Source organism: Lagenorhynchus albirostris, chromosome 13 (genome assembly GCF_949774975.1).
Source record: "Lagenorhynchus albirostris chromosome 13, mLagAlb1.1, whole genome shotgun sequence".
NCBI classification, from domain to species: Eukaryota; Metazoa; Chordata; class Mammalia; order Artiodactyla; family Delphinidae; genus Lagenorhynchus; species Lagenorhynchus albirostris.
The window spans coordinates 51,035,371-51,054,545 of record NC_083107.1 but is presented as its reverse complement, the minus strand read 5'-3'; the positions used below and the strand labels follow the sequence as shown (position 1 = coordinate 51,054,545).

General features: G+C 55.6%; 1 protein-coding gene across 3 annotated transcripts in view; it reads left to right on the top strand.

Moving 5' to 3' along the window:
• The window catches only part of TTC7A (tetratricopeptide repeat domain 7A), a 122,186-nt gene extending 109,231 nt beyond the window's left edge, over positions 1 to 12,955 (top strand). For all 3 annotated transcript variants that reach the window (XM_060169825.1, XM_060169826.1, XM_060169824.1), the window contains one exon: positions 10,745 to 12,955. In XM_060169825.1, coding sequence (XP_060025808.1) covers positions 10,745 to 10,966 — 222 coding nt within the window. In that variant the 3' untranslated portion in view covers positions 10,967 to 12,955. The remainder of the gene's footprint in view (positions 1 to 10,744) is intronic.
• Positions 12,956 to 19,175: the final 6,220 nt, after the last annotated feature.

The following is a 19,175-nucleotide window of genomic DNA, read 5'->3' as shown; positions in this document are numbered from 1 at the left end:
CTTTCCCTGTGCTCGTGGATATGAGCCTGCCGTCTCGGTCTCGAAAACCCGACCAAATCCAATAACAAGTACAATTTTGAAGCAACATGTACCATTTTTCATTTATGCTTATTATTGTTTGTAGCTATTTTCCTAAAACTGAAGCAGTTTGCAAGGGTGGGTTTCCATGGTAACTGAATAAGTTGTCCGGAGTGGCTCCCTACAGATGTTTCTGAAAAGGTCCCTTTTCTCTTCCTGGGGTGCCTTGCTGATTTGGTATAATCGGAGAAGGGACTGCCCACTGTTAAGTTACAAGCAACCAGAGGGGCAGTCGGCTCCAGCGTGGGCAGCCCATCCCCTTTCCACACTCTGTGTTCCTGCCAGCATCCCACACATATGCATAAAGAATAGCAAATTTCAAGCCTGGGGAAGACTTACTAAGCACTGTTTTCCCAAAGACATGCGAACACTTTGGCTCGTTGGACTCCAGTGTTCCCTGAGCTAAGTGTCTTCCCCGTACAGTCCTCAGACTCAGGACATCTGGAATCTAATCCCGGCTCTGGCCCTAATTCACTTGGGTGATTTAGGAAAAGACACACTTAACTTCCATGCTCCTGATGTCTCCTTTTATAAATGAATAACGAGCTTCATCGTTACTAGACCAGTGTCGTTCTAATCAAATGAGGTGACGCATGTGAGAGTGCTTCTGAAAGTCTGCAGTGCTATATCAGAAAAGACAGAACACGCCACCCGCCACACCGTCCAGTCCCTCGCCCGGGACAGACGTCGCTTATCGGTCACAGCATTTTTTTCCCACTGAGCACAGATGGGATCTTGGGATCTTTTTCAGCATGGTGTACTGCATGATGGGAGTCACTCCCCGTCGGTCTAAGTCAGCTTGGCACTTATGTAAGGGATTCACAAATCCCTTAGATTTGATGTGAATCCCTTAGATTCACAAATCTAAAAATAGTAGCGCATAAGAGAGACACAGCAGTCGTCTCAGCGTGAGGCTGCTGCATCCTTGGAGAACTATCCAGAAAAAGGAATATGGAGGGGAACTGGTAACACACCCCCACTGGAGTCGTTGCCAAGGCAGGTTCCCAGGGAGGACATCCTGGCCTTGCTATTGCCACTGTGGCTCTTGGAGGACATCGGCCTCTGCTAGGCACGAGGGGAAGGAGACACAGCCCTCCCCTGAGAGCACGGCCACCCATAGCCTGGTCTGGAAGAGCTCTGGGCTCCTCAGTGAGCCCTCTGATATAGTGGCTGAGTCCCACGCTCCGAGTTCCGGAGAGAGGAGGGCAGAGATGCACTCAGTGAGCTGTGTGGGTGCCCGGTTCTGCCCTGCAGTTCTTGGGCAGGATGGTCCAACACCAGGGGGCCGGCCTTGTGGCCTCTCCCGGGCTTTGTACATGGGACAGGAGATCTGGAGACAGGCTGGAGAAAGCCTCTAGGAGGGGAGAGTTGTTGTTTCCAGGAGCCAGGGTTCAGGCTTCCAAGAACATGAACTTCGGCCCAGAAGCATAGTCTCTGCGCTTCCTGTCCTTCTGCCCTCCCGGCCCTGGATGTGATGGGGACGTTTCCATGGTTCCAGCTCCACCCTGGGCTCAGCTCAGGCTTTTCCACCCAGATCAGGCAGGAAAGAGACACGTCTTTGGCAGTGCTGTGTCAGCAAAGAGTTCCCGCCGCGCGCACAGCAGCGTCCCTGAGGAGTCTGTGCCGTCAAGCCCCGATCCTGCAGGCTGCCACCTCCACCAGGCTCAGGGATGGCCAGGTGGCTTTGGGAGACTGCCAGGTGTGGAAAGAGAAAGACATGCTCTCTGCCAATGGAAATTCCCAGTGAAATCCCAGGAGCAGGTCCCGACAGTCTCTGCCAGCTCTGTCTCAGCCTCCCCTCTAGGTAGCCGGAAACCCCACTCACTCAGCCTGGCTGCTCAGAACTTAATTTACTGGCAGAGAATCTAGTTAAGAAGGGGAAACCTGAACTTTACCTGCCTGTCCCTGAGGAAACCTGAGAAAGGAAGCAGGGTCCTTCCCAAGATCAGCAGAGGAGTTGTCCCTCGGGTGACGCTGTTTTTCAGAGAAGGCTCCATGGGCTTGGCCGAGAGGGGACGTCCAAAGGAGCAGAGATGCTTAGGGAAGGCAAGGAGCCCAGGAGTGACTGATGGAGTCATCAACTCCCTGAGAACCCTCCCAAGAGGGGGCTCCTTGGAGGTAGGTCACCTGACCTTAATGGCAGGAGGGTCCCCAGCCCTGGCCACAGGCTGCCTCACTCTCTCCACCCTCTCCTTTGAGGTAGGTCACCTGACCTTAATGGCAGGAGGGTCCCCAGCCCTGGCCACAGGCTGCCTCACTCTCCACCCTCTCCTTTGAGGTAGGTCACCTGACCTTAATGGCAGGAGGGTCCCCAGCCCTGGCCACACGCTGCCTCACTCTCTACCCTCCACTTGCCTGAGCCGGGACTGTGGATGTTTGGTGCAGACTGTCTCACTGCAGGTGGTAGCTTGAAAGCCTCAGCCAGGAGTGGGCAGGTGTGGCTGCGTCCCTGCCATCTGTGTTTGTGGTGGTTGGCGTCCCGCCCTCCTCTCCCAGGGCCAGATCCTGGGGGGTAGTGGTTTCCTGGCCCCTCTCTGGGCAGGCTTCGTTGCTCTTCACTGGCCTCTGCCCCTGGTCATGCTTTCTTCTTGGGACAGAGCTTTAGCTCCTGCTGCCCCCTCTCCCCAGAACCCTTTCCACGTCGGACACCCCAGCAGTAGGGGGAGACAGCCCTGCATAAGCTTTGGCTCCTGTCATGTAATTCCCAGAGATGTGATTTCTGAAGCAATCCTGGCTGCGTGACCCGGCCTATCCTCTCTCCAGATGCCCCTGGAAAGACAGGAAGACAGTGTTTCTGTCATCTGTTGCCCCCTGATGAGAGCTGGTGATGAATTATTCCCCTGCATTCGTTCCCTCTGGCTCCCAGCATGGTTGTCTTTAAGTGGACTTGGGGCACGGCCATGGCATGCGGCCACCCCCAGTTGGCCCCAGAGCTCCTTGCCTCCCTCTCTCCAGGCTGGGGTGTGCCACTTCACGACTTAAGTCCCGCAGAAGCTCCCTCCCACCATCGCTCTCCCTCCCCAAGGCCGGGCCTGAGTCAGCGAGAACCAGGGCTCTGCCCCACCCAAACCTGAGGTTCTGGGTTGGGCCTTTTGCAGGTGCTCCAGGAATCTAACCTGGAAGGCTCTGCTCTCTAAGGTCAAAGAGGTGAACTCCACCCACCCTCCCCTGACTGGTCCTGTCCCCAGTCCTGGAGGGTAGGACCAGACGGGAGAGGTCTGAGACACGCAGTCAGCCCTGCCGGCCTTCAGGTTAGGGGGGCACTTGGAGATTACTTCCTCTTGCTGGTTCAGTTTCTCTTCTATCAAATGGGGATAATAATTCAGGCCCTTGTGACCTGAAGGGGTAGTTTTAGGGGACGAGCCGAGAGCTGTGAAAAGATAAGTCAACACCGGGTATTTTTGCCACCATTCACGTGGAAGACCAGGTGGCCTGAGTTTGAGCCCCACCTTTGACAGGGCTGCTTGACCTCACTGCCATGGGACAAGGGTCATTGGCCCAAATCTCCTTGTGCTGTTGGGTGGCCCGTGGTGCCAACAGAGCTGCCTTTGGGGTTGCCTCTGGGGCTGGGGTGGTTTTTAAGCCCCCAGTATCACGTCTGGAGGTTGGAGCACAGCATTCGAGTATGACTGAGCTGGACTTGAGTTCCACTTTGCCTGTACTCACCATTTAACCTTGGCCAAGTTCTTCAACCTCCCAGAACCTCAGTGTCCTCCTCTGTAAAATGGGACTCGTGACGCCAAGCACCTAGGGCTCTTGTTAGGATCAGGTTAAAGAATTCTGTAAGTTAATGGCCCAGTAGACAGGGTTACTTTTACCTTTATTGATTTAATTTATTTTTTATATTGGAGTATGTTTGATTTACAATGTTGTGTTAGTTTCAGGTGTACAGCAAAGTGATTCAGTTATACATATACACATATCCACTCTTTTTCAGATTCTTTTCCCATTTAGGTTATTACAGCATATTGAGTAGATTTCCCTGTGGTTTTTTTAAGTCTGTTTTGTAAATAAATTCATCTGTATCATTTTTTAAGATTGCATGTATAGGTGGTATTGCACGTGTAAGTGGTATCATATGATGTTTGTCTTTCTCTGCCTGACTGACTTTGCTTAGTATGATCATCTCCAGGTCCATCCATGTTGCTGCAAATGGCATTATTTCATTCTTTTTTATGGCTGAGTAAGTAGTCCATTGTATATATGTACCACATCTTCTTTATCCATTTTTCTGTTGGTGGACACTTAGGTCGCTTCCATCTCTTGGCTATTGTAAATAGTGCTGCACTGAACATTGGGGTGCCTGTATCTTTTCAAATTATCGTTTTCTCTAGATATATGCCCAGGAGTGGGATTGCTGGAGCATATGGTAGTTCTATTTTTAGTTTTTTAAGGAACCTCCATACTGTTCTCCACAGTGGCTGTATGAATTTACATTCCCACCAGCAGTGCAGGAGAGTTCCCTTTTCCCCACACCCTCTCCAGCATTTATTGTTTGTAGATCTTTTGATGATGGCCTTCTGACCGGTGTGAGGTGATACCTCATTGTAGTTTTGATTTGCATTTCTCTAATGATTAGCGATGTTGAGATCTTTTCAGGTGCTTCTTGGCCATCTGTGTGTCTTCTCTGGAGAAATGTCCGTTTAGATCTTCCGCCCATTTCTTGATTGGGTGGTTTTTTGCAGTTGAGCTGCATGAGCTGTTTGTATATTCTGGAGATTAATCCCCGTCGGTCGCATCATTTGCAAATGTTTTCTCCCATTCTGTGAAGTTGTCTTTTCATTTTGCTCATGGTTTCCTTTGCTGTGCAAAAGCGTTTACTTTTTCATTTCAAAGTGTGGCTCCCAGGCCAGGTTCAGATGCTCTTGGTTTGCAGAGGGAAGGGGATGCCCAGAGCCGAGCCCCAGACACTCATTGTAGCGAAGCCTCTCATCCTCTGAGTCCACCCAGCGACTCTGACCAAGGCACAGAGGCCTGGGACATCAGCCCCAGCTGCCCTGCGGGTGGGACAAGACTGTGCACAGTGCAAGGCCAGGCTGCCCCTGGCTGAGAGCGAGAGCAGCCGGCCCAGTGAGCTAGAGTCTGCGTTGAGGGACGAGGGGGATTTGAGACCCCCTCTTGCCGTCGCATATGTCAGGTGAGACTCTGCAGCTAAAGGGGCGTGCTGGGCCCTGAGGCTGCTGGAGAGGAAGAGCAGGGAAGGCCAGGCTCGGGGAGGCCCTACGCTCGGGCCCATAGTCTTGTTAGGCTGGTTCGGCCGCTGCTTCCTGACTTGAAGGAGGAAAGGTGTTCTGAGCAGCTGAGAAGTGAAACTCAGCACCCGGCCTTCTGGAGGTTCTCTGACGCTGGATGAGGCCGGCAGTAAGGTCTCTGGTTCCAGGGCCCCATGCCTCCGCATGCAGGACAGCCCGCCTGCTCTAGGCTTCTTCCTTGTTGGCTTCCTGAGCCGTGGCAGAGGGCTGAGGGTCCAGGCAGCCTGAGGCAAGGGGAGGACCTGGAAGTCTTGCCTGCGCTCATGAGCGGAGTCTCCCCAGCTCCAGTGGGGCAGGAATACTGCTGCTGTGGGGCAGGAAAGCTCAATAGGAATGTCTTCTTGGCCATGTGACCTCCTAGGTTTTATCGGGAGCTCTCTTCCTGGTCCCTCCGCAGTGCTGCCTGCGCTCTGCATTCCCTGATGGGGCAGTGGAGAAGGGAGGAGGGGTGGAAGGTGCCAGGGCGTGTCCCCTCAGCCTGGGCCTCCTGTGTCCAGCGGCCGCCCCCAGCCCGCCTCATGCCCACGACAGCACAGCCGCAGCACTGCCCCTGAGCCCGCGCCCCGGGCTCGCGGAGGCAGGTCCCCCTGCCTCTGACCCAGGACTTTAGGCAAACCGTAGGCCGGTGTGTGGACTCCTGAAGTCCACAGCAACCCTGATAAGGAAGCGGGCAGGAAGCTTTCTGGCAGTGGCACAGACTCAGCTCAGAGCCACGGTTAAGCACTGTTGGCTTAATTTAACCCCAGAATCAATGGTCGGAAAGACATGTCTGGAGGGTGTAGCAGGGTTCAGGCCTTTCCCCTTGTGCAGAAGGCCAGCACACCCCTTGGGCTCCTGCTTAGATAGGAGCATCTGCCATGGGGTCCCCCTCTCGCTGCCCATCACAGGGTGTTCACTTCTAGAATCCAGAGTCCAGAGGCCTCGCTGCAGCCTCCTGACCTGGCCCCTTGGGCCTGGCCGTGCTCCAGGGTGGGCAGAGCCCCCAGCCAGCCTAGAGCCTGAAACCAACCCGAAAAGGCCCAGCCCCCTGCCTAGAAGCGGGACTGGCAAGACCCCCTCCCCCGCAGGCCGTGCCCGCCCTCTGACCAAGCGGTGCTTGTCCTTGAGCCTGGCTGTGGCCCTCTGCAGACAGACACCACCCCCAGCCGAGGGGCCCGCTGGTGTTCACGACATCTCACCTGTGGAGGCCCTAGGAGGAAGGGACAGGCGTGAGTTCTGGTATGTGAAGAGCACAGCCACCTCTGCTGCCCCAGAAGCCCCCTAGCTAGGCTGGGCTCTGAGTGAGTCTGCGGGCGCTCTGGGCCGAGGCCTCTTCCTGTGAGAGAGCCAAGGGGAGCTCTGGGTGGGAGCTCATCAGGCCTCGGGTGGGTCTAGGAGTCATACCCTTCCCACAACAAGGAGGTAGGACGAGCCTGTGGGCCTGGAGCTGCCCCAGCTCCAGGAGGGATGTGGTGATGTGTGGGCTACGTTCTCAGCCGGGACAGATTCCTCATTCCCAGTGTGGTTGGACAGGTAGGGGCTGACACACCTGGGAGGATCCCGGAGTGCACGGCGAGAGCTGTGAGCTCGGCTGGAATGTGGGCCTCCCTGAAGGGTGTGTCAGCCCCCCTCCCCTCCCCTCCCCACCCCTGGGGTGGGTGAAGGGAGGGAGCCCTGGGGCAGACTCAGAGGTGGTCCCGCCATGGGCTCCTTCCTGCAGCCTCATGGTCCCCAAGCAGGGGGCTCCAGGGACCCGGAGACTCCAGCAGCCTCCAGCTGATTCCCGGCTTCCCAGCTGGAAAGGCTGTTATAGAATCCCAGGAATGTGCCTTGAGCTCAGAAAGAAAATTCCCAAAATAACTTCTATAAATACTTGAGGGGAGGGGTGGGGAGGGAGCCCTCAGCCTGGCCTGCAGCTGGCCTAGCAGTCAGGGCTGCTTCCCAGGGCCGCCCTCCCCCCAAAGAAGAAAAAGGCTCACACAGCGGGACCTTCCTGCCGCCCCTCCCCTCTGGGGTACAGCGTCAGGCACTGAATCAACCGGATGAGATGGTGTGCAGTGGTAATTCTCCAAAAGGCAGGTAGGACCCCCGCTCCCCTTCATCCCCATCCCAGGCTGTGGCTTCTGACCCCAACCTGTACTTCCCCAGAGAACCTGGGCTCCTAACAGGGACTCCCTTCAGAGTCTCCACACAAACCGGAGACCAGACCCTAGCCAGGGAGGCGGCCCTGAGGCCGCCTGCCTTTGTGGCCCTAAGCAGGTCACTAAGTACGCATAAAGGCCTCCGGTGAGCCTGGCTTTGCACCCGCGACCACCACCATCCCCCCAAACTCTTGTGAGCTGCTGTCCTGTGGGAAATCACGGAGCAGGCAGGAGCCGGGGACCCTGTCTCTCTCAGCCTACGGGGGTGGGGTCGGGGATGGCGTTTGAGAGCTACAGTGAGGAGCATACCCTCCAGGCGCTGGTGTGGCAGCACGTGCTGCCCTTAGGCAAGAAAGACAGACTTCCTAGAGGAGCAGGGTCCCAGCGGATGAGATGAGGCCAGATGCTCCCTGCCTTCCTGAGATCCAGGAAGGGAGGGAAGGAAAAAGGAATGGACGACCTCGGGAATTTCTGGGGACTCCCCCATAGCCCTGCCCCTCCCTGAGCTCCGGTTATAGGCACTGTGCTCCACCACCATCAGTGACTCGCACTTCTTTCTAATCCCTGTGTGGGCAGCACCGCGATGGCATCTCCCAGGTCAAGTGTCAGAAGCTGAGAGTCACTTAGCAGGTCTGGTCTCCTCTCTCGACACAGGGAGGGAAGGAGTCAGCCGGGATATTTGGATGGAATTGAGACCAGTTCTGTGTTCCCACCATCTCCCTGGAGACCTGTTCTCGGGGCAGCTGGGGGTGGGGTGACTGACGGCAGGCCCTCGGCTCAGCGCCGGGCTTTGGGAGAGCAGGTGAGACCTCACATCCTCCTGGGGCAGGGCCCTGCCCAGTTGTCAGGCAGCAAACAGCTCTGAGTTGCTACCAAACATGAACCCAACGGGCTGGTGTCTCGGGCAGGTGGCAGCAGATCCTGTTACAGGCCCTGGGCCTCCAGACCCCAGCCTGACCCCGGTGTCTCCTTTCAGGCTCTGAGGTCAGCACCCCAGGGTGGGGGGGATGTGATCCAACCCCACGCCAGCCCACACAGTCTTCCCTCACAGGGAGCCTTGCCCTCCCTGCCCCTCCACCCAGGACCCTCTGTTCATCCTGGGGACACTTCCACTTGCTGTCAGCCCACCATGCACCCTGCTCTATAATCTCAAATTCATCCTTGCAGAATCCTCACAATAGCCTACGAGGTAGGACTGTTCTATCCCCTGGTTTACAGACGAGGGAACAGCAGCTCAGAGAAAATGGGCCACTTCCCCATGGTCTTGGCACTTGTCAGTGGCACAGCTGGGATTCCAACCTGGCCAGGTCTTCTGGCTGTGTAGCCCTGGGCTTTTTTCCTCTACATAGAACATACAGAGGAGCCTGCCACAAACCTAAACCAACACACACACACCCTGTTCAGCCTGCAGACACGTCTGGCCCCTTCCCAAACACCTACACACTCTTGAGATCAGGGGTTTTCAGGCTTGTTTTTAGCTATAAAGCCCTCTTTTCAAACAAAAATCTCACATGGAAGCTCAATATAGAAAACTTGGTGTGTAAAAGCCACTGTGGCCCCGCCCCCGCCCTGGGTGGCCCCGTTGGCCTTCCCCATCTGTCCTCTGTTGCTCCCCCATGGGCAGCACTCACAGGGCTCAAACCTTCCATTTTTGGTGCTTAATTTTGGTGTCTGGCGGCCTGTTGTCTCGCCTTCCTGCCCTCCTCCTCGTGGGCCCTGTTCCATCATGAGCTGCTCAGGGTCCAGCTCCCAGGCCATGTGGACAGAGCAGCTTGGCCTGGAGCCCTGCTGGCCAGACTGGACACTGCCCACTGGTCCTGGACAGCCCTGAGTCAGCACTGCACCCATCTGGCCAGATCCAGGAGCCCTGCCTGAGGCTCTACCCTGCCCCTGGTTCCCCTGCCCTCCCCGCATCCCTGTGGTCCCCTGGGGACAGCTTCCCCCTCGGTTGAAGAGCTCCCCTCCCTTTCCCTCCCCCTGGCCACCAGACCGCTAGCGCCTTCAGAGAAGGAGGCTTTTCCTAGGGCTTCCTGAGCACCATCTTTCACTCTTGCCTAATTGGTCGTATTCCAAGCCCTCAGAAGACTTTATGAAATCAGCCATGTGCATCTTCCCCAGTGGGTCTCCATAGCAACGGAGGGCCTAACTCCGGGGAGTGCGGCGAGGAGGAAAATGTTCCGGCTAAAAATGTACATGGCCGTCAGTGGGCGGGCACCCGAGAGGGGGCTCCTGGCACACGGAAGGCAGCTCCCCACCCCCATTCCCTGTCCAGGAAGTCGCTGTTGTTTGGGCTTTACCTCATGTCTGATGAGAGGATGGCCCCCCGTGCTGCGATACTGTGGCACCTTTGAGGGCTGGGACACAGATTAGCGGGAGGGTGCAAAGCAGTCTTTCTGGGACTGGAGGTCGGAAGAGGACCCTGGCCCTTCCCCCCCACCTCCCCACACCCCTCCCCGTGTGGGTGGACGTAGAGGGGGACAAGGTGCCAGTCTCACTTCCCAACTCGGTGGCAGGTCCTGTCACTTCCTCTGTCTCTCCACACAACAGGGCCAAGCTTCCCAGGCCCCTCCCAGAGGCCCTCCTTTCACCCAGCATCTGTCCCTGGTTCCCCGGCCATCATCTGACTCGCCTCCTGCGACCCTCACCTGCCTGGCCAGGCTGGGATGGGCTTTAGGTCCCAGGAAGACAGGCTACCGACGCGGGCACAGGAGCTGTCCATACACCCACAGGCTTGAGGTCCTCCCCAGGCCTGTAGCGCATACCCCTTGGTCTCACAGGTCCCTGGGGAGAAGGGCAGCGCCACAGTGCAGCCCGGGGCCTTGGGGCAACAGATCCGTTGACTGAGAGCTCACGCACATCAGGCACGGTTCAAGTGCTTTGCCTCTACTGTCGTGTAAACTTCACAACAACCCTAGAGGTGGACACAGTGGCCTTTCCCATTTACAGATGAGAAAACTGAGGGCCAGAGAGGGGTGACTTTCCCGGGATCCCTCAGCTGTAATGGGGAGACCCGAAGCCAGGTCTGCTGACCTTAAAGCCCAACCCCTGGGGCAAGGAGGATCAGAGCTGCCACAGTGGGTGACCCGGGAGGCCGGGCCGGAAGCAAGGCTGGGATGGACACAGGGAGGGCTTGCATGGTTCAAGGGCACAGTCACTTGACAGTACCCGAGCCTGAGACGCAGGGCCCTCTCTGGCTCGTGGCTGCACTGCTTCCACTCCTTACCCCGACGGCCAGGATGCCCCTGCCCCAGGATAGCCTCACTCACCTCACCCCACCCTGTGCTTGCTCCCCAGGGTGTGATGCTGAGTCAGCTGGGCCATAAGAGCCTGGCCCAGAAGGTGCTACGGGACGCCGTGGAGAGGCAGAGCACCTGCCACGAGGCATGGCAGGGCCTGGGCGAGGTGCTGCAGGCCCAGGGCCAGAGCGAGGCCGCCGTCGACTGCTTTCTCACCGCCCTCGAACTGGAGGCCAGCAGCCCAGTGCTGCCCTTCTCCATCATCCCCAGAGAGCTCTGATGAGGCCTCGCAGCTTTGGGGAGGGAGGGAGCTGCCCAGCAGGCAGGCGGGCAGCAGGGAGCGTGGGTCAGGGGAGGTACGGGGCCACAGGGCAATATATCTCTAGGGAATGTGTCTGCAGGCTGCAGCCCTAATTCTCCTCGCCTCCCCCCCCCACCCCCGCTTTCCCTCCAGGGCCAGCCGGGACTGGGAGCTGCTCATCTGGAGCAGGGTGGACCAGGTCTGCATCAAAAACAAATCCCTTGTTCCTTGGGACTCCGGCTACATGGAGTTTATGAGCAAGGAAGTAGCTGGGAGGCCACATCAACACGGGGGACGCTCCCCAGTGTATCTGTGCATCATCTAAATGTGCAGGAAGGGTCTGTGAGGCTTGGGGACCTCCCCCCCCCGTCTAAAAGCCCCTGTACTGTACCTGCCACCCTCCTTCAATATCTCTGACCCTGGCTTTCCCGGCTTTGCACAAGCTTTAGTCTCGAACCTCAGCTCTCTGCTCCCCACGCCAAAGATGAGCTGCCCTTTGGCTGGGCCAAGAGGGTTCTCCTGGGTTCCTTCCTCGGCCCCTCGGGAGGCAGTCTGCTTGAACCCTCAGTGACTTAGAGTCATGGTGACTGGACTCGTTCCCCAAGAGCGCTAGTGGGGGAACCTCACAGCTGTACTTCACCACCTGCCCTCAGCAGGCCTCGGTGCCTGGGGGAGCCCCCTGGCCCTGGCCTCACACCCCACTCTCAGGTCGTGCCCAGGGCAGTCATGGCTTGAAGAATCTGCTGGCAGGCGGGAAGAGGACGGTCCTCTCCCAGGTTTAAGTTAGTGGACAGTGCCTGGCCGTGCCCCTCTTTGCTTGGGCCCGCCTTTAATTTTCCCCTCTGTTGCCAAGTGCCTCTGGGGCCTCTGGTGTCTGGCCAGGGGCACTCAGTTCTGGGCCTAACTAAACTTCCATTTCTGCCCACCTCCACCTCTCTAGAAACGGGCCTCAGCCGCCGCCTCAGGCCCTGGGCTGCAGCCCCTAGGATACAAACATGGCCGCTGGACCCAGCCCTTCCTTGCGTCAACACCTCATTCCTTCAAGCCTTACCTTTCCGGGCAATGGGTACAGTGTAGATCCCTCTAGGGGTTATAATGTGGAGACTGGCAATCTCTAGGACTGCCCTGAACACCATCCACAGCCCATTTTCACCTCAGGCTCTCTGGGGTGACCCAAGCCCCGCCCTAGCCATTTGGTTTCCCCTGCCTGGGGCCAAACAGGGCCTATAATTAGAGACCCAAGGAAGGGCCGGAGCCTAGCCCCTCCCTGGTTGTGCAGGCCTCTGTGTACGTGACACCCGTCTCTACCGGGGTCCTGGGGGTGCTGGTGGGTGGTGTCTTCCCTGCTACGTGATGCTCTTGGAACTCTCCCCACAGGCCTATCGGGGAACTCCTTTCTCATCTGCACTTTGGGTTTCAGTTTTAAAGCCCCGGGTGGCATATCTCTCACTTGAAGGTGTGTGGAAGGGTCAGGTGAAGGCTGCCCTAGCTCGGTCAGAGCCCGGTCTGTTCCTCGGCGGCGAGGCGAGAGGCTGTTGGAGACCCACGCTCCTCCCAGCCCTGGCTCAGCACTCCACACCCCCAGGTGCCACCAGGGAGAGCCTGTGCCTCTAGCCTTCCCATGCCAGGCCAAGGGACACTGTAAGGACACCAGATCCTTCATCCCGCCTGGCTGAAGGATCTCTATATGTGTATGTATGTGTATAAATATATATATATATGATAGAGATCTATTTTTATTCTGGAATTCTGTTAGAAAAAAAATAAACAAGAAAAAGCAAATGCTGTTGGTTTACATTGGGATGCCCAAAGATGGTGGTAGTGAGTCCTTGGTAATAGGAAAGGCAAAAGCAACAAATGCATTTTGACTTGAAGCATTCCTTTTAGGAAGCCTCAGCGGGGCTGGGCAAGTTGCTTGACAATTCAAAATAAAGGTCTTGAATAAAGAGGCCCATGAAGGGAAAGCAGGTTTGTGTGAACCAGTGTGTTCATTTATCTACCAGGTACCCATGGGACAGGCCTTGAGGGAGCCCTGGAGAAGAGGCAGAGGCCTGAGAGGTCATGAAGGCCGGGGCGGGGACGCACAGGTGGGGAGGGCAGTGGGAGGGAGGGGCCCACTGAGGAGATTGTGATGAGGGCTTGGGGAGGGGACTAAAGACCTAAATGTAAGGCCAGGCACTATCAAACTCTTAGAGGAAAACATAGGCAGAACACTCTATGACATAAATCACAGCAAGGTCCTTTTTGACCCACCTCCTAGAGAAATGGAAATAAAAATAAACAAATGGGACCAATGAAACTTCAAAGCTTTTGCACAGCAAAGGAAACCATCAACAAGACCAAAAGACAACCCTCAGAATGGGAGAACATATTTGCAGATGAAGCAACTGACAAAGGATTAATCTCCAACATTTATAAGCAGCTTATGCAGCTCAATAACAAACAAACAACCCAATCCAAAAATGGGCAGAAAACCTAAATAGACGTTTCTCTAAAGAAGATATACAGACTGCCAACAAACACATGAAAGAATGCTCAACATCACTAATCATTAGAGAAATGCAAATCAAAACTACAGTGAGGTATCACCTCACACCAGTCAGAATGGCCATCATCAAAAAATCTAGAAACGATAAATGCTGGAGAGGGTGTGGAGAAAAGGGAACCCTCTTGCACTGCTGGTGGGAATGTAAATTGATACAGCCACTGTGGAGAAGAGTATGGAGGTTCCTTAAAAAACTACAAATAGAACTACCATATGACCCAGCAATCCCACTACTGGGCATATACCCTGAGAAAACCATAATTCAAAAAGAGTCATGTACCACAATGTTCATTGCAGCTCTATTTACAATAGCCCGGAGATGGAAACAAGCTAAGTGTCCATCATCGGATGAATGGATAAAGAAGATGTGGCACATACATACAATGGAATATTAGCCATAAAAAGAAACGAAATTGAGTTATTTGTAGTGAGGTGGATGGACCTAGAGTCTGTCATACAGAGTGAAGTAAGTCAGAAAGAAAGAGACAAATACCATATGCTAACACATATATATGGAATTTAAGAAAAAAAATGTCATGAAGAACCTAGGGGTAAGACAGGAATAAAGACACAGACCTACTAGAGAATGGATTTGAGGATATGGGGAGGGGGAAGGGTAACTGTGACAAAGCGAGAGAGAGAGAGAGGCATGGACATATATACACTACCAAACGTAAAATAGATAGTGGGAAGCAGCCGCATAGCACAGGGAGATCAGCTCGGTGCTTTGTGACCGCCTGGAGGGGTGGGATAGGGAGGGTGGGAGGGAGGGAGAGGCAAGAGGGAAGAGATATGGGAACATATGTATATGTATAACTGATTCACTTTGTTATAAAGCAGAAACTAACACACCATTGTAAAGTAATTATACTCCAATAAAGATGTAAAAAAAAAAAAAAAAAAAGCCTTGCAAAGGCGTGGCCAAAGCTGGAGGTGGGTGGGAGGCAGCAGGGGGGGTCCAGACAGGGCCAGAGACCCCTGCTGCCTCCAGAGCCTGGCTGGGAGAAGCCAGGGCCAGACGTGCCACCTGAACAGGAGAGACTGCCCCAAAGGCACTGCCAATGGAGCAGCTTCAGCACCTGGGGGAAAACGCCAGGCTAGGGGTGTGTGGTGAGCATCCAGGCCACATCCAGATCGGCCACCTGCTCTGAGAAGTCCACACCAATACTCTCCTAATAGAAGTTATGCCACATACAAATACACTATACAAAATGTGTATCAAATGATGACATCAGTTTACACCTGTTTTCTTCACGCACCCCAAGGGATTATCTGATGGACCCCCCAGGCTGCACCCACACGGTCTGAAGACAGCTGCCCTTAAGGCTTCCCCTCGAACTCAGGGCCTGGCTTAGACAGAGCTGCCCGCTCAGCTCCCTGGCCACCTCCACCCTGATCCTCAGCCCTGTTACTGGGGTTACGGTTTTGCTGTTAGTGAGGAAGGGCCCTTCTTGGAGCTCCTGGGTGCCCAGCTTTGATTTCCCTGTGATACTTTTTTAGAAAACACGTTCAGTCTTTAGTGGTTTAACGATTAGTATCAGATTACTTGTCACACACCCTCACCTGCCAGCTCACGGCCCCCCGGGGTGAGAATTAAAGGCTGCTTTAGGCTATAGATGGTGTCACTTGTCTGCCAGCCTGGGAGAAAGGCCTAGAAAAGCTCATCCTACAAGGACAAGACGAGGGAATCTGGAGGGAGGGAGGGGCAGGGAGGGGCGGCCTTCCTGTCCCTGAGGAGGGCTTTGCTGAGCTGACCTCAGGGTGGCCAGATGTTGGAAAGTCAGGCAGTGGTGGAGACCCAGGCGCTTCCTGACCTCCAGCTCCCCATCTGCAGACCCCTCATTCACACTCGAGCCCTCCCTGGAGAGGGAGGGGCCAGCCCCGTGTCCAGCCCATTGTACCAACACAGGGGCTGGAGTTTGGGGCTGAGACTCGGCTGCACTGTCACCCCCACGGACCTCCAGCCCACAGCCCTGCAGTATTAATAGTGTTTATCTGCAGGCACAGGTATGAATGGAATTTCAGCCACCACCCCCAGACTCCTACCAAAGTACTCACTGTTGCATTCACACCCCCAGCCCGAGCGCTCAGATGTCACTGTGCAAATATTTCTTGGCCTGGTTTTCGGGAAGCATCCAGCTAAGCAAATATCCCCCAGCCCGTGCTGCCAGCTCTTGATGACAACCCACAGTCAGAGAGCCTCACACATGAGCGACCTGTGGGACCACCCCCACGTGGTGCAGACTTGGACTCTGGAAGCTAGGGAGGTCCTACTGGGAAAGTACCCCATGCCAGAAACTCCTTCGAATTTTCATCAAGCTCTCTCCGTTGCGAAAAGCAGAGACCCACTGAAAGTAGCGCCAGGAAAGAGACAAGGGGGGTTCCCTGGAGCCCTAGGGCAGGGACCGCAGTGCACAGATATGGGGCCGAAGCAGCCATGCATCCGTGTTTGGTGATGGAGTCAGCACCCAGACTGAGCTCGAAGGCCACTCTACCACGGGCTGGCCCTGTGCCCTTGAGCAAGTGACCTACCCTCTCTGTGCCTGTCTCCTCATCTGTAAAGTAAGGATAATCCTGGAATAGTGCCTGCTTTGTGGACTGTCATGATGATTAAGTGAGAAAAAACATGGAAAGAGCCTAGAACAGTGCCGGGCCCATAATAACCACTGGATACCTGTGTGATGATTTTCTCTGCCCCGCCTCTTCCCTCCTCCTCTCCCTGCTGGCTGACCTCGCTCACTCAGAGATGCTGCCATGGGACTACGTTCAATCTACATACCCTGGCTGGCCTTCCACCTCCAGTGCTGCAGCGACACCCCTCTGTGCATCTGAGCTTAGATTCTTGGATGAGACGATCCCACTGGTCCCGCTCATTTTTCCATGGGTCCCTAAGAACAACCAGCTGTGACCAGGGGATGGGCCTCAGGACACAAAATATGGCTGCCTGAGCAGCTGGAGTTCCGGGTGAGCAGTAACGGGCCCCTTCTGAGACCCTGCATCAGCCCATCATTCCCTCAAGCCTTGCCCTCCTGGGCACTCGGTACGATGCAGATCCCCCCGGAGGAGGAAGACAACAGAACTCACACCCCCTTGAACACCCACCCCACCCCTTCCCTATCATTGTCACTTATGGTACATCATGGGGGCTCCTGTCCTGTCTCTTCTCTTGATAACAATGACAGTCCTAACATTCTCCCTCTACTATACTAGGCATAAGGCACTTTGCTTATCGGTGGACTCTCTCCCCGACACTGCTCCTTTGGTAGTCAACAACCTAGGGAAGTGGGTTTTGTCCCCATGAAAGGTGACGAGACCATGGCGCCTCCACTCACAGCTAGGAATATGGCAAAGCTGAGAGTAAGGTCCTCACCCACAGAGCCAGCACCAGCTCACCAGACGATGGGAGAGAGGAAGGCAGTGCCTGTCACTGAAGCAGCAGAATGACCAGGAATCCTCCAGCAGGGGAGAACGGCCGATGCTCAGTGCTGCCTGCCACCCTAGCCCCCTCTGCAGCCGGAGAGGAGGTTCCTTAAACAGAGACCACTCAACAAGCTGGAAAGTCCCCCAAAGAGCAAGAGGGTTCTCAAGATGCCAGGCAACCCGGAAACAGGAAAAGGTCACCATGGGAGCTGTGCACCGGGCCATGTGACCCCACTGTCCTGCCCACCAGCTGACTCAGCCATGGGTGGTTTCTAGAACCAAAGTTCCTCCTCTGTGCACTGGCCCACAGCCTATGAGGTGGCCTGGGCATCCCACACAGAGACCCCCAGACTGGTGGTGACCGTTCCTGCTCTCTCACACTCTCACTCATTCTCTTCCCCCCTTAACTGTCTCTCTGGAATTTGGCAAGAAGTTAAGTCATTGTGGGCCTCTTTTAAAAACATATTTTTTTCCGAACCATCTGAGAATAGGTTGCATAAATCATGCCCCTTTACCCCTTAGTAATTCAGTGTGTTTTCGCTAAGAACAAAGGTCCTTGTCTTACATAACCACAGCACAGTTCACAAATGAGGGAATTTAACCCCGACACAGTATTTTTCTCTCCTCTCCCATCCATATGCCAGTTTGTCACCACTGCTCCTTGTAGCACTGTCTTCCCCCGGCCGGGGTCAAATATTCCACTTAGTTGTCACATCTCTTTAGTCTCCTTTAATGTGGAATGGTCCCTCCACCTCTCCTTGCCTTGCATGACATTGACAGTGCTGAAGGGTGCAGAGGGTCTGGCCTCTGCGGTGAGAGTTGGGACAGAGACAGAAGCAGTTGGTGGTGGGAGCAGAGGCTGAAAAGCGGCAGAAGCTAAGGGCCAGAGGCAAGAAGGAAGAACAGCTGGGCAAGAAGATAGAAAAACGCAGAGCAGGTGAATCTCCATAAAGATGGAGCTCTCCAATCAAAAGAAATGGATGCCCATTTTCAAGGGGGCAAAAGACGATGGACTCAAGAGAGCTCCATTCTATCCCAGACGCCCTTTCCAGCTCCTGCAGCCTGAAGTCAAGATTCCCATCTGAATCCTTTCCTCGGTCCTTGCAATGACCCCCTGATGACGTAAGGGACCTCGAGTGTGTTTGTTCCTGGTGGCCCTGCCCATCCCCAGAGAGGCACACTCTCCTTCCAGGTCTCCTCTCAGTGTGCACCTGGAGACCAGCCTTTGGGGGTGGAGGGACGCACGCCAAGGCACCCACCTATGGGGGGAGGGGCTCCGACCCGAAGCAAAGGAGCACCGGTGGGCATGGCGAAAGCCCATCTCACAGGGGAGGGAAGGCAGTGCAGGAAGGTGAGGTGACCGGCCCAAGGCCTCCAGCCACCAGGGCAGTGAGTGAGTGACACTCGGGCAGTCTGCATGCACGAACCTCGGTCTATGGCATTCTTCCTGGGACACCCGCCAACAAGAGGAGGAGCGTGTATGCTGAAACGGGGATCAGAGCAGGCATAGGGACACTGTCACAAAGACTAACTGGCCTCAGGTGTCAGCTGTGACACCTGAGATGAGTCCCTTCTCTGTGCGGAGGTCAGAGCATAGGTGGCTTCCCCAGCTCCCCGTCCCCAGGTCTCAGCAGCTGGGGCAGTCTCTGTAACTGACTGTGACCTCCATGGCCTCAGCTTGGGCCCAGGAGGAGGCCGCTGCAAGCTCCCTCTCACCTGTCTCGTGCCCAGGAGCCCACAGCTCACTACCCGACCCCCAACAAGGCCCCCAGCTCACTGGCTGTGAGTGGGGCCCCCGACACCGCTCACACCCCTGAGAGCACCCCGCCAAGGGTGCAGGGGCTTTGACGGCTTGGCCCAGTGCAGGCTGGTGTGAGCTCACAGAGGGCCCCGGCAGTTGCTAGCCTGGGGCCAGGCACTCTCCTCCATCCAGACAGTGTCTCCTCTGAGCTGGGAACACCCCGTCCTGGGCCCTCGCCCTACCTGTGAGGGTGTCTCCTGTGCCCTCAATGACCCACACTCTCCCATGTCCACGCCACTCCTACTGGGCCTCTCTTCCCAGAATTCACCTTGTGCCCCTTCTTCTTCAAGACCCAGTTCCGACACCTCCCAGAAGTTTTCTCTCCCTCCCTCCCTCCCCCCCCCATTGCACCTCTCACCACTCACCTCATAGGACCCTTATGCTTTGTCAGAACACCCAGGCTGGCACACAGGCCCTGGGGG